General features: G+C 34.9%; 1 protein-coding gene across 1 annotated transcript; it reads right to left on the bottom strand.

Annotated features, from left to right (window-relative positions):
- Positions 1-7,196: 7,196 nt before the first annotated feature.
- On the bottom strand, positions 7,197-11,006 carry LOC127800523 (laccase-15-like). The gene is made up of 5 exons (XM_052335177.1): positions 10,806-11,006; positions 10,520-10,671; positions 9,805-10,049; positions 9,476-9,604; positions 7,197-8,492 (listed from the first exon to the last, which is right to left on the bottom strand). The coding sequence occupies exons 1-5, from the start codon at positions 10,905-10,907 to the stop codon at positions 7,411-7,413; spliced, it is 1,710 nt and encodes a 569-aa protein (XP_052191137.1). The 5' UTR covers positions 10,908-11,006; the 3' UTR covers positions 7,197-7,410.
- Positions 11,007-15,480: the final 4,474 nt, after the last annotated feature.

Genomic DNA, 15,480 nt, shown 5'->3' with positions numbered 1-15,480 from the left:
CTCCAAAAGAAAATAAATAAATATATATATATATATATATATAAATCAATCATTTTATACACACAAGTTAATTTGGAAGTCTATGAAAGATTCATATCTAGAAAAATCCTAAGGTGGAGAACTCAAAGCGCAACCAGAGTGCCTCTCGATTCGACCCGGTCAAAAATCTAAGTTCCACGGGACTTTTTCATTGTCGTTCTCACCCTCATTTTGATAGGAGAATTTAGGTTTAGATTTTGTTATCACATAATTTATTAAAAAAAAAAGGACAAACAAAGAGAGATAATCCTTATTAACCAACATAATCAACACAAATTTACAAGGTCTCTTTTATAAACTAGCACTTGACTTTACTAAGATAGAAAATAGGAGATTATTCACTACAAAAAAAAATGTATTTTAGCTACGAAATTTAGTGACGGAATTATTCCGTCACTAATTAGTGGCGAATAACGATGAAATTTTCGTCACTAATTTTTTTAAATATTTTTTTAATTTCGCGATGGAATTAACGACAGAAACCCGTCTCTAAATTTAGCAACAGAAATACTGTCACTAAGAATAAAAAATATTAAATAAAAAAATAAAATTTAGCGACGGGTTCAATCCCATCACTAAAAAATAAAAAATATTAAATAAAAAAAATTAAAACTTAGCGATGGGTCAACCCCATCGCAAAAAAATAAATAAAAATTAAATAAAAAATTAAAATTTAGTGACGGGTCAACTCGTCGCCAAAAAATTAAAAAATTTAATTAAAAAAATAAAAATTTTAGCCATAGGACCAATCCAGTCTCAAAAAAATAAAATAAATTAAATAAAAATTAAGATAAAAAGAATTTAAATAAAATTAAACAAAAAATTAAAATTTAGCGACAAGGGATTCTCGTCTCTAAAAAATAAAAAATAATTAAATAAAGAATTAAAATTTTGCGAAAGGATAACCGCATCGCTAAAAAATAAAAAAAAATTAAAATTTAATGACGGGTACTCCCCGTCACTAAAAAATAAAAAAAATTTAAATAAAATTAAATAAAATAATTCAAATTTAGCAACGGGGTACTTCCCGTCACTAAAAAATAAAAAACGAGGCCAATCCTGTCGCCAAAAAATAAAAATAAGTAAATAAAAAATAAAAAAAATTAAATTTAGCGATGGGTGGCTAAAAAATAAAAAAACTAAAAATATTTAAATAAAAAAAATTGAAATTTAGAGACGAGGTACGCCCGTCACAAAAAAATTAAAAAAATAAAAATTTAGTGACTAGGGATCCCCGTCGCTAAAAAATAAAAAATAATTAAATAACGAATTAAAATTTGGCAACGAGACAATCCCGTCACTAAAAAATAAAAAAAATAAAATTTAGTGACGGGTACACCCCTTCACTAAAAAATAAAAAAATTAAATAAAATAATTCAAATTTAGCGACAAGTCAACCCGTTGCTAAAAAATTAAAAAATAAATAAATAAAAACATAATTTTTCACTGCTAACATTAATATTAGTAAAAATTAAACTAATAATTTTTAAATATATTACAAATTAAAATCAAAATAAAAACATAATTTTTTACTGCTAATATAATAATTAATAAAGTTTTATTTGAATTAATAACGAAATAAAATTAAAATTAAAATTAATATTCATTTCACTTTACTAACATTAATATTAAAATTAATATCATTAAAAAAGTTTGAGAAATTTTGGTGTATAAATATAATTCTGAAATATTTGAAAGAGAATACTATGAATATATTTTATATGTATCAATAAACAAGAAGGCTTCCAGATCGGCTAGCTCGCACGCGAAACTTGCTCATGAGAGGTTGGGGGTTCGAATTCGGTAAAGAGCAAAGATAATAGCTGGGAATAATATCCCAACACTGCCACGTGGCGAGCAAAAGCGCAGCCACATGGAGCACATGAAGGGAGACAGCATGCGTTGAATTTTGAATTTTGGAGTTGAATTTTGCGACGTAAAAAAATTAAATAGAAAAATTAAAATTTAGCGATGGGCTCAAACCCGTCGGTAAAAAATAAAAAAAATTAAATAAAAAAAATAAAATTTAGAAACGACTCAACCCCATCGCTAAAAAATAAAATTTAATTAAAAAAATTAAAATTTAGCAACGGGGTCAACCCGTCGCTAATTCCGTCGCAGATTAGCGATGGGTACAACCCCCGTCGCTAAAAATTACCCGTCGCTAGCCCCGTTTCTAAATTTCAGCGATGCCCCTTTTAGCGACAAAAATATACCTGTCACTAAATCCGTCGCTAAAAAATTTAGCAATGAAACAACTAAACAGCCAAACCTCTAAACAGTTTGATTTTTTGTAGTGATTTACCCACTAAAGCAAATAACATCCACTAAAACAACTAAACAAACTCGATGGAGTCTTGCTTGACCAAGTCTTACTGGGCTACTTGGTTGTGCACGTATCCATCCTCCTCACTCAAATTATCCTTGTCTATAAGGATAAAGTAAGGTATGTCTTCAAGTATGAAAAATTGAGATTGTTGACACCAATGTCTGAGAAGAAATTTTTCATCACAGTAATAACATAGGCTATTTTCCTTAAGCTCTTGGATTTCTTGGCTCGTAATTCCTTTGAAGGGACTAGCATTATTAATTCACTATAAGAATTTGGGGGTTTTACCCACACATTGATAATATGTGTGGGTGATTAAATTAGACAAACTTGTTACATTATCCACATTTGTTATATGTGGGTAAATTGATATACCCACACTTATTTTAGAGAAAAAAATTTCCTCCACTTTTAGAGGTTGGCGGGATATTTTTTGGTAAAATTTTAGTTAATGTGGCATTTACATTATGTATAAGAAAAAATTATAGTTGACACATAAGGTAATTTTTATCCATATTTACTTGTGTGGATAAAACCCTCAAATTCTTATAGTACATCAATGCTGGTGCCAGTTTTAAGTGCAAGTGAGGGGCTTAAAACTCTAACGGAATTGTTGGGTCCTAATTTTGGTTATACGTGAAATGGTTGGCTCGGGATCTTTTGTAGCTGATTTCGTTCCTCGATTAGCTAAGCAATTTTTATTGTTTCTGCAAAGATCCTAGATTGTTTGATTTTTACGTTTAAGCGGATGTCATCTTGGAGTCTAGCCACAAAGCAACCAATTAGAAATTTTGCAAGCAGACCATCTACTTGGTAAGAGAGTTTCCCGAAGGCTTCCTGATAATTTGCCACTATTAAAGTTTGTTTAAGGCGAGTCAAGGCTTCTGACTGATCTTCGTAATCGGTTGTGCCAAAACAGAGCAATACAACTTTGGTAATTCTTCTCATGTGAGTGGACCACGAAATTTCGTCAACTACCTTGGTCATTGTAATGCAACACCTTCTAAATGAAAAGAAGTTAACTGAACTTATTGGGTAGGTTCAATGTTTTGAAAATCAAAATATTGCTCTGTCTTATAAGGTTAGCTGAACTTGTTGGGTAGGTTCAATGTTTTGAAAATCAAAATATTGCTCTGCCTTATAGACTAAACAAGTTGGGTCTTTGCTGTTAAATTTGGGAAATGACAATTTGAGGTGTTGATGGGGGGTGGTCGTTGGTATTGTTTGGTTGAGAATAACCTTTAGCTGCAAACACTACAAAAAAATTGATTTTTAGCGGCGATTTTTTTGCGGCGTTTTTTAAAACTGTCGCAAAAAATGGAATTTTGCGGAGGTTTGTAAATTGTCGCAAAATACGCTTCTACCGACGATTTTTTTAACATTTTGAGACGATTTTGAAAAACCGTCACAAAATTCATTAAAACATTCAATTTTACGATAATTTTCAAAAAATCGCCACTAAATTTATAAAATAATTAAATAATTAAAAAATAAAATTGAATTTAGCTGTGATTTTTGAGAAACTGTCCCTAAATTAAAAAAATAATTAAAATTAAAATACATTTGCGGCGGTTTTTCAAAACTGTCGCAAAATTGACTAAAAATTGAATTTAGCAGCGGTTACTCAAAAACTGCCGCTAAATTATAAAAATAATTAAATAATTTAAAATTAAAATAAATTAACATTTGTGGCGATTTTTGAAAATCATCACAAAATTCATTAAAAAATTTAATTTAGCGACGATTTTTCAAAATTGTGGCTAAATTCAAAAATAATTAAATAATTCAAAATTAAAATTAAATTAACATTTGCGGCAATTTTGAAAAACCGCCACAAAATTTATTAAAAATTTGAATTTTACTTAAGAAATAATTAAAAATTAAATTAATAAAAAGAAATATAATTTATTTTTAATTTATTACTTTACTCTTTTAAAAAATAATAAAGTAATTAATATTTTTTAATTTATATTAAAAAATATAGAATATAATTCTGGAAAATAGTGGTTGTTTTGGTATATAATTTATATACGCGGTTATATAAAAAGGGGGTTTGGCAAATCAGACGGTTTCATGCGTGCACGCGCATAGGGAGGTCGCGGGTTTGAAATTGGGGCAGGGGGGCTGAAAATTTAATTTCCAGCATCGCCACGTGGTGCGCGGACATGCCGGTGCGCGCGGGTGGGCGAGTCCAAGCAGCTAGGCACAGGCGGGTGGGCCACATGGGAGAAATTAAATTTTTAATTTTATTTTAATTTTAGCGACGGTTTCTAGAATCGCTGCTAAAATTAAAAATTTTAATTTTGTTTTAATTTTAACAGCGGTTTTTAGAACTACCGCTAAAATTAAAAATTTTAATTTTCTTTTAATTTTTGCGGCAGTTCTAAAAACTACTACTAAAATTAAAAAATTTAATTTTTTATAATTTTTACGGTGGTTCAAAAATCGTTGCGAAATATTTTAAAAACCGCTACTAAATCACTAATTTTGTGGTTGTTTAAAAACCCCTCAAAAAATATGATTTGCGACGGTTATTCAAGCGAGTGGTCAAAACCGCCGCTAAATGCTTCACGACGACTAAATGCAAAAAAAAATCGCTGCTAAATGCCAATTTTTTTTATAGTGAAAAGGATTGGTTTTGGGTTGGTGAGTGGTTGGGCTTGATGAGTGTCGGAGAGCTTGAAGTTCAGTTAACACTGTTTGTAAAGTAGTGTGAATCTAGTACATGCTTAACTTGTGTCAGGCTAAGATTTTGTGAACTTTATTACAAAATTAAACATTGGTTTTGTCGTGAGTGTTTGTGCTTGGAATCGCACTTTGATGCCAAATGATAGAAGCATTTGGGTTTAGAATTTGTGAACATAGAATTTAGAGAAAAGAGATGACAAATAGAGGGAAGGAGATCATTCTTATTAACCAACATAATCAATACAAATTCAAGAGATCTCTTATATAGACTTGCACATAACTCTACTACACTATAAAATAGGAGATTATCTACCCACTAATGCAACTAATAACTACTAAAACAACTAAACAGACTTGACAAAGTCTTGCTTGACCAAGTCTCAACTAAATAGACTTGACTAAGTCTTGTTGGGTTGCATAGCTGTCCACGTATCACTTTCTCACCATTAACCTCTTACACTTCTTGGGATTATCACCCTTGTGCAATCCTCCAAGGCTCGTGCCCTCGATTTCGACAGATGAGGTAAATTATAGGTGGAGATTTTGCCTCACTGTGTAGAGTAATGAATCAAACCCACGACTTACTAGTACGAATCCCAGTTTATCATGGCCCAACTACTTGACCTGTGCCTTGGGGGCAACCTCTCACACTTCTTAATTCTTTGCTAGGTCTACCTCTACTACCATCACCGTCTCCCTCCTTGATCGCCAACCTCCATCAACTTCGCATCATTTGCCATACACCTTTTATAACATCATTTTAGCCATTTTTATCTAATATCTTCATCCTATTTTTTGATTTTCTCATAAGACCAGCTAATCCTTTTTCCATCTCTCTCCATTGATGATAGATGAACTCAAAGTTCATAGGGAAGGTGACACAACATGTAGCCCAAGTGTGAAAAAAATATACCAAAATAAACCCTTGAAAGAAGGTTGGCTTTCAAAAAGATGCAAAAACAAGACTATTTTGTTAAAAAAAAACCTAAATAGATTGCTGAATTTTGTATTGAAAAAAACTTAACCCATAACTTCTAGGTATATTTATATTGTTTGATTAATCCAAATTCATCTAATATTTGTAATTAAAATCCAACTAGAATCCTAATAGAAATAAATTCTAAGTAAAAGTCTACTAGAATTCTAATAAAAAATAAAACCTTAATCAAACATAAAGTAGAATTCTAAATCAAGTAGAAATATGAAATAAAATTCTGAATCAAGTAGAATTATAAAATATATGAAATATTAAGATACTATGTGCTACTGTTCCAGCACTATTTTTTTGCTTTGGTTGGGTTGGCCTTGGGCCGGGTCCTAATTGGTAACCGCATTAGAAGGTTGATTGAAGTCAATCAAGTGTTGATAGTTTTGCCACTAGATATTTGAGATCCAGGTGACGTCTTTTTGTTTTAATGGCTTTTGTGTTGGGTATGTAGCTACTTGTAGGAGTTTTGATGCAATATTGTAAATGTTTGAGATATGTTTTCTCCCCAAGCTAAGCCAGTTCTTTTTTTTGTCAAAAGCGATTCTCTTTGATGCCCCAACAATGTGTTTTTGTTTTTTCCTAGTTAACATTTGCATATCGTGGAGAAGAGAGTATCCACGGTGATATAACTTGTCAATGTTAGTTCTCTTTTTTGTCAAAGGCCATTCTCTTTGATGCTCCAACAATGTGTTTTTCTGGTTAACATTTGCATCTCATAGAGAAGAGAGTATCCATGGTAATATAACTGGGTCAGCCTTGTTACTTTTTATCGATCGATGTTAATTTTGTGGTTTACTTGTGTTTTTCTATTTAGTTTGCTGTTGTTGGTGTAAAGGAAGTTGTGATGCGTCCTTGGTATATGATAATGGCATGGTTGTTCTTCTTTCAGAGTATTGGCTTGAGCTTTGCTTGCTTCATGTATTCCTTTTTGAGTGTAACGTTGTTGTATGTCTTCTTGTTGCCGCCCCACTTTACTGCAATCAGGTGGTTGTGCATTGTGCTGCTTGACATGTGCTGTGCAGCTCTAGGTTGAGCCAGTTCAGTGCGGTTGTGCCCTTGTTGAATGGTGGTACGTAGGTTGCATTTTTATAAATAATGTAGCGTTGTGCAGAAGGAAAAAAAAAATAGTCCAGAAGTCTGCAAAATAAAAAATATATACAAATCAATCACTATAATATATATATATATATAGATTCAGAGAGAGAGAGAGAGAGAGAGAGAGATTTATCCATATATCCATTGAGTACGTCACTGGGGCAACACAGCTCCATGGCTAGTACTCGTAGAAGAGAAAATGCGCTAGCTAGTTTGGGATGGAGGATTTAATTTCTTGGCAGTTGGCAGTGCAGCAGCAGCAGCAGCAGCTTCAACACGGCGGCATATCGGGCGGCGGAGGCAGCATCATGGCAGCTTCTCCCTCTCCATTTTTCACTATGAACACTACTTCCATCCCCCATGTCAGGTGCCGCTCTAAGTGGCAGTGCATTAACCAAACTCCTGGGTTCTTGGCCTTGAATCTGATGGCGACCCAGCCATTCTTGGGCACAACAACAGTGTTGAGAAGAGGAGGATCAACCAGATTGTACTTCAATGGATCCTTCTTCGGATCATAGTTCCTAAATCCCCATCCCACCACCAGAAAGCTGTATCCATGAAGATGCATCGGATGATCTATCCCCGCCACCAGATTCGTCCCCTGCAGAACCATCTCCACCGTCGAATTATACTTCAATACCTTCACCTCTGTCCCCCTCCTCGGAATCTCCAGCTCCAGCGGCAGGTACTCCGCCGTGAAATTGAACACCAGTGGCGGCTTACTCGGGAACCGCTTTCCAAACACGCCTTTGATGTGCTTGTAGTAGGCCTGCAGTATGTCGATCGACGGGTTCACGAAGCTTATGTTGTTCATGCTCGCGGCCAATCGCGTCCCGTTCGGCCCCTCGCAAGAAAAATTTTCAGGGCAAGGAAATGTGTTCACCGAGACGGTCGAGACTATAAATTTGTCGGTGACATTCAATGGAATGGTGATCGGATGGCTTTTGCTGGCCAGGTGTCGGAGGCCGCGGATGAAGCTGAAGGCAGCGAGCGTGTCGTTGTAGTAGGGAAGATAGGGAAAGTGAGGTGGAGAGGCGTTCCGGCGGTTTCCGGAGTACTGGAGGATGGCGGTAGTGGTGGTGTTGTCGAAGGAGACGTTGAGGCCGCTGGAGTAGGCTCTGGCTGCCATGTAGTAGCGACTCCGGCTGCGGTTGGCGTGGAGCAAGGCGTCCATTGTCTGGCCGGGAGAGATGGTGATGAACTTGGAGGGGAGTGGCTTGGTGTAGCTGCCGTCGGCTCCGACGACGGTGAGTCTGTGTTTGGCAATGGAGAAGAAGAGGATGGTGTTCATGGCGGCATTGACTATGCGGAGTAGGTAAGTCTTCCCATGCTCCACATTTAGCTTGAATGTTCCTGCAAATACAAAGCTAATTTCAATATCTCTAATTACTAATTAGTCACCTAACAAAAGTTGTTTACTATATAATTAGTGTAGTCTATTATGTGCCCTTGAGGTTTTTCTTTTATTTTTTAGGTAAAATAATTAATTAAATTGAGAAGTGGTCTACCCACCCACGTGGTTTAATTAATGACAATTCAAAGGGATGCATATTTGAAGGATCCAATCATGCCCAACTATATATATACATACAAATTAATTTTAATCTAAAAACAAAATCCAAATAGTCTAAAAACAACTATTCATCAAAATACATATTATTCTCCAAAATAATCCAAAAACAGTGAGCGCCGTATATTTTTTTAATTAGTTTTTCAATTAATGTAAGTGTTGTGTGTGTATATATATATATTTTTTTTTCAAATATAATTCATTTACGTGCTATTTATTGAAACTTATATAACACGTACGTGTCAAAAATATATTACCTAAATAAATTTAGAAATGTTATTTGTTAGGATGAATTTTGAGCAATATTAATAAGCTGATAAACTAAAAAATAATGGTCTACCCACCCACGTGTGGTTGGTTTAATTTTTGTTCATTAATAAGCTGATATTAGAGAAACAACACAATTTAACCTGTATTTGTTAAATAGTTTAACACTTGTTAGTATGTATGTTAAGCATTTTTAAAGTTTAAGCCATAAAAACTAATAACCCATAATTAAGGTTATAACGCGTACGATACAACATAAAGTTTATTCAAGTTCTCATAGAAAAGGCCCCTCAAATATTCATAAATTGGGGAACAAAAATCCATAAAATAATTATTATTAATTAATTTATATATATGGCTTCAAACTAAACAACGAACACTTCTTCCAGACCAGCCTATAAGTTTTTGTGTGTGTTTTTTTCAATGAAAGTTTTGAATATATGAATGAATATAATTATCTTATTATTGAAGCAAACAAAGAGAGAAGATCAAAACAAACCAGGCTTAGAGCAGGGATAGAGATCGCCCGGCTGGCCATTGATGGTGAAAGCATCAGAGTCATTTGGTGCTCCTCCTGTTCGAACAAATTCCTCTAACACGCTCATCACATCCCTCTTCCACCATTCCCCTAATTAATCCCCAACAATTTGATCATGATCAAGAGATAAGCAACTAATTACCCAATATTATTCAGTCCAAAAAGATTAATTAAAGCATGAAGACCAAAAGAACCACGATTTGTTTGACAGGAACATGATTGATTTCTTTTTTGGGGGAGGGGCTTGAGTATATACATACATATTGAATAAATGTGAAATAAATTCATACCCAATATAATGGGAACTTCTTCGTCGGGCTTTGGGAAAGGATACCCAGTTCCATGCTTAGGGAAAATGATGATGGCACCATGAACAGTGGCCCGCGACCAGTCGCTGTGAGCATGCCACCATAGAGTGCCTTCCTCTGTGGAAAGAAAGATCTTTTGCTTGAACTTTCCACCTGGTTTAATTGGGCATTGCGTGACGTACACTGGTCCGTCCGACCATGGATATCTTGGCTGTTTCACTCCATGCCTGTCGAAGAAGCAATTCCATATATGTGTATATATATGTAGAATTATATATGAACAAATTAATTAATCAAGTTGATATTTCCAGCTCAACTAGCAAGAACCTTGGAGGCTAGTGGCCATAAGCTCTTTCAATGTTTAGATGGCCTTAAATTAAGCTTTTTTGTTCAAGATAAATAAATAAATAAATCGAACTCCACAAGGTCAACACGTATGGGTCTGCTTCAAGGCTATATTAAAGGTTGCCAATTTATGATATAAATTGACCTTTTTAGCAAGTTTTTGTCAGTAATTAACCAAAAACCAATCAGAATTCTTACAAGCATAATTATGAATTGGTGGGGTAGCAAAGATTCCTACGTTAATTAAACTCTCCAAGATCTAACTAACCTCCCTTTGATCATCAATAACTCAACAAACAAGCGAGTTTCTATTGTTACCCACAAACCAAATTTGAGGATTTTTGAGATGTACCAATGAATGGTGATGTTGTATTTCCCCCTATTCCGGACTTCCACTATCAGTTTATCTCCTTTGTGAGCATAGAGTGTTGGCCCTGGGAATTTTCCATTGACTGTCAAAATCTTCTTGCTGCTACACAGTCTTGTGTATGAGGTTTCTTTAACCTGCAAATGAAGGGTATGTTCTTTATTGGATATCCATGCAAAGATTATATATAGACACACAGATGAAGAACATCCATGTATCTAGAGATAGATGGAAACTACACGCACTGATACACACACACACACGTACTTACAATGAATCGATGGTGGTGAGTCCTAGCTTGACAATGGACAAAACAATCAACCAATAAGAATCCCAAAAGAATTAAAATGAAATTCTTCCTGCTAAACTGCATTTCTTTTGGCAGCAAATCAAAGGAAACGCTTCTCTCTCTCTGTCTCTCTCTCTCTCTCTCTCTCTCTGCGTGTAAGTATGTTTTTCTCTCTGAGGAATAAGAAGCCACGGGATCATTTATAGAGGAAAGTTATGAGGCTGAAAACAGTTAAAGAAGTTTAGGTGAGGGAAAATTCTATCCGCAGCCCCTGAGATTGCTCTTCATAGCCCATACCATACAAAATTCTCCACTAATTTTAAAATTTTCAGTTTAACCCCACAACCCACTCTTCTCCAACCACTCTCGACTGTCGTCTCACCTCTCTTTTTTTTTCTCGCACCATATATACACATATACACACAAACACATACGTATATATATATACACACGGGCAGTAGTCATGATTGCCGACCCACCGCCATTAGCCCCCCTCCCCCACTCACTCTCGCTCTTTTTCTCTGCACAATGGCCGCGAGTCGTAACGAGAAAAGAGAGAAAGAGAATGGGTCGATTGCCATGGCCGTGGCCATGGAACCCAACCCAACATACACACACACACATATATATATATATATACACACACACACACACACGAAAGCATGGACGCGGCCATAGAATCTAGCCATGGCAAGGAGGTTTCACAAACCTCCGCCCCGACCCCTCCCCACCCCGGCGACGATGGCGACCATGCATGCGTATGTGTGTGTATATATATATGTGTGTGTGTATGGATCGGCCATGGCCGACCCCTTCTCTCTCTCTTTCTCTTTCTTTTTTTCTCTACGACTGTAAGTGGGTCAGTTTTCATGGCCGTGACCATGGAATCATGTGTGTGTATATATATATATATATATATGTGTGTGTGTGGGTCGATCATGGTAGCTGACCCACTCTCTCTCTCTTTTCTCTGTTGTGGTTGTGGGACTAAAATAAGAATTTTAAAATTAACGAAGCATTTTATATAATGTGAGCTGTAAAGAACAATTTCACGGACTGTTTATAGAATTTCCCTTAGATGAGGGGTCAGGTTTCAACGGGCATTGCTAGCCAAGGTTTGAAGTATAGCCGCCCCATGATGAATAATTTGGCCTATTGCGGGACACAGAGGTAATTTGGCAGCTGCAGAAAACATATATTCTGGTTAAGCATTGGTCAATTTTAGCGCGCTCTTGCGTGCAGGGTTTCTTGATGTCCTGCGAGATGCTTTTCCCTTTTGAAATGTGAACCGTAGAGCTGACAACTCATGAATTAATGTATTATGGCTGATGGTTACATTTACTGGCATGGCTGGCTTCTGATGTAGGGCATACCTAGCAAGTTCACATCTATTTTCACCCCATATATATATGTATAATTGTATACACCATGGCCATCACACGACATTAATACTTTGAAAGTCTCTCATTATTTTCCTAGAAAAATGACTTTATGTTGTATTTTTTTTTTTTTTTTTGACATGACATTGACAACTACCAGAATTCATAGTTACCATTTTTTGGTGTGTACACACTATGTAAATTTGTGAATTTCATGCATAATAATCCGCAAACCACTGATATATACCATGTAAGTGAACAGAAGTTTAGGTGTCCTAATTAAGAGATTTAAACCTTATTTACAAAGGAAGAAGATTACAGCCTCTTATCAGGGAGACAATGTTGGGAGATGATATTAGTTAATTATATATATATGATGGCAGAAAACTGGCATCTGTGATGGCAAACAGCGTTTTTTTGAGGTGAAACCATGAGCTAGCTAGGGGAGGGGGGAAAAACAAACAAGTCTAGCAGGTATAACCAATTATCTCCTAGATGGTGGCTAGTTAGCCGTTACCACTTGTTGGTCTTCTATTTCCTCTGTTGGTTTTCTAATTATTATTATTATTTTCTTTTATCATTTTCGTTCTAGAGATAAAGGAGATATATGATTTTCAATATTATTATTATTATTATTATTATTTGGGTAGACGCAAATTGGGTTCATTTATTGTTAAGAGAAATGTACTTTGCAAAGCTAGGTAGGTTCATATCATGAATTAGCCAGGGATGGTACGGATGCTCCCCTTAACAGCTGGCTAAGCTAATTGCTTGTTTTAGAAGAAGCTTGATAATTAGAGGCACCAAGAGATGCTGGGATAACATTATTATATTAATACAAAATGACAATAATTTAACGTGGAAAGTTATCTCAATGTTTATTTACGTGGTTGATAACGAAGCTCTGGCCACCGACGGTACTAAGGAGACATTAATTTAGCTAGGTCTGAATTCAAGTACATTTGCAGCTCTTACTGATGAATCGTGATAAATTCACTTCACATGTTAAGGGGTAATGATGTCATTCTCCCCTTAAACCAAGTCATAAATTGTGGCGACGGACCACGAGGGCTCTAATGAGGGGATCATTGGGGATAAAAGAGACTCGAACACGAAACCTCTGCTCTCCAAGTGTACTTTCAATCATTTAACCACCGACTAGACGTGTTTGTTTTTAGTTATAATGGTAGACTGGTAGCCTAGGAAGTGGCATTGTGACAATTTAGCATAGTTAATCTAGTATTGCTTTTTTACTTCTTTTTTTTTTTTAATAAATTTTACATACCACATTTGAGATTAATTAGTAAAAAGGCACTTACCATTTTGTGTTTTTAAAAGTAGCGGACACCTCCTTTTGAGTTTCATAATCACATATCACTTCTACTCAACTATTTTTAAATTCTAAAAGTGCCCTCCATCTTCTTTATTTAATTTATATAATTATAAAAAAATAAAAAATAAATAAATTATAGGCAATGGTCCACGCTGCCAAGCACCACCATTAAGAAACCCAGATTAGATCGATCCTAGGTTCGATTTGGTTTTGGACTTGCAACGAATCGATTAGATTTGAGTTTCTAAGAAACCATAGATTGATTAGATTTAAGTTTTTATCGATCAATCATATCTCTCATTTGAAGGAATCTGTAATATCCGAGAAATCCTTAAGAGTATAAATGGTATTTGGTGAAGGATATAATTGAAATTTTCTAAAGAAAGATGTTGTATGGTACACTATCGCAGTATTAGGCGACCAAATCGATCGGGGAGAGTACCCCGGATCCTAGATGATTAAGGAAAATGTAATGTTATTGAAGAGTGTCTTGAGACAGGATTTATGAAACTTAAAGTAATTGGAACAGAGACAATTTCTCGGTACGACTAATTTTAGCTTGAAAAATAGAATGATCGTAAGAGATGTAATATTCGAGATTTTTAGATTCAGATACTTGAGAAAATAAGATATTTCAAGGGATTGTGGATGTTGGGAGACAACATCAATTTTTGAGCCAAGGGCAAAATCGTAATTTTTGAGGTTTGAGAAAAAGTGTAATTTACTTAAAAATTAGGGGCATTAGCATAATTAATCCATTCTTCAGGGACTAAAATGCAATTCAAAATTAGCTCGTGGACCATGTTGAAAAGGGTCTAAGTGCATTTACCTAAAAGTTCGGGCCAAAGTATAATTCTTGAAACTTTTTTCCTAAGGGCATTTGGGAGATTCAGGAAAAGCCTCATAATGACTTTAGAGATAAGGATGAAGTCTCATGATGACGTTGGAGATAAGATGAATTCTTATGATGACGTTAGAGATAAAATGAAGGCTCATGATAATTTTAAAGATAAGATTTGATTGGATAAGATAAGATTTGGATAATATTTCATTGGATAAGATTTTGTTGGATATGATTTGATTTGGATAAAGATTTGATTTGAATAAGATTTGATTCGGATAACAATGATTGCATAAAATCTAAGAAGATTTGGAATGATTACAAAAAATCTTAGAAGATTTAGAATAATTGCAGAATATCTTAGAAGATTTGGAATGATTATATAAAATCTTAGAAAATTTATAATGATTGCAAAATATTTTAAAAGATTTACAATGATTGCAGAAGATCTTAGAAGATTTAGAATGATTAGAAAAGATTCTAGAATATTTGAAATGATTGCAGAATATGTATTTCTTTGTGGCTAAGTTTTCAAAACCTATAAATAGGGGGTTCATGGCTAAGGATTCTCTCATTCAAAGTTGAGATAAATTTTGTGCTAGACAAGAGTGCTTCGGATTTAGTGGATAGAGAGATTTTAAAGCATACGCGAGGCATCACACGCGCAGAACACTTGGGCAGCGCGTGAGGGCGCGTGAGGAGGTGGTTTGGTCAAAATACTTAAGGAGTTGCACAAAACTTGAGGTTGGGCACAAGATTTGAGGTATTCTGAGTTTCGTTCAAGGTAAATGGTTATCCCCCAAACTTGTTTACTGTGGGTGTTTTACCCTAAAAACTTGGTGTTTGTTTTATCTAAAAGTATTGTGAATTCATGCAAAATGGTTTTGTTGCATGCAAACGATAACCAGTGGCAATTGGTTTTATGAGGGAGTTCGTCCCTAAATGTTTTAAAATTGTGTATTGTATTTTATAAAATGTTGTTTATATGATGCATTGAATTGTGAAATGTGGCATTGTCTTGCATTTTGTGGGTTCGTATGGAATGTCAGCCTAAGATGTTGTCTGGATAGTGTAACCATAATTCTCCAAGGGCGTGGCGGAATA

Source organism: Diospyros lotus, chromosome 4, assembly GCF_014633365.1.
Source record: "Diospyros lotus cultivar Yz01 chromosome 4, ASM1463336v1, whole genome shotgun sequence".
Taxonomy (NCBI): Eukaryota; Viridiplantae; Streptophyta; class Magnoliopsida; order Ericales; family Ebenaceae; genus Diospyros; species Diospyros lotus.
The sequence above is the reverse complement of the archived record's forward strand: the minus strand, read 5'-3'. Positions and strand labels throughout refer to the sequence as shown.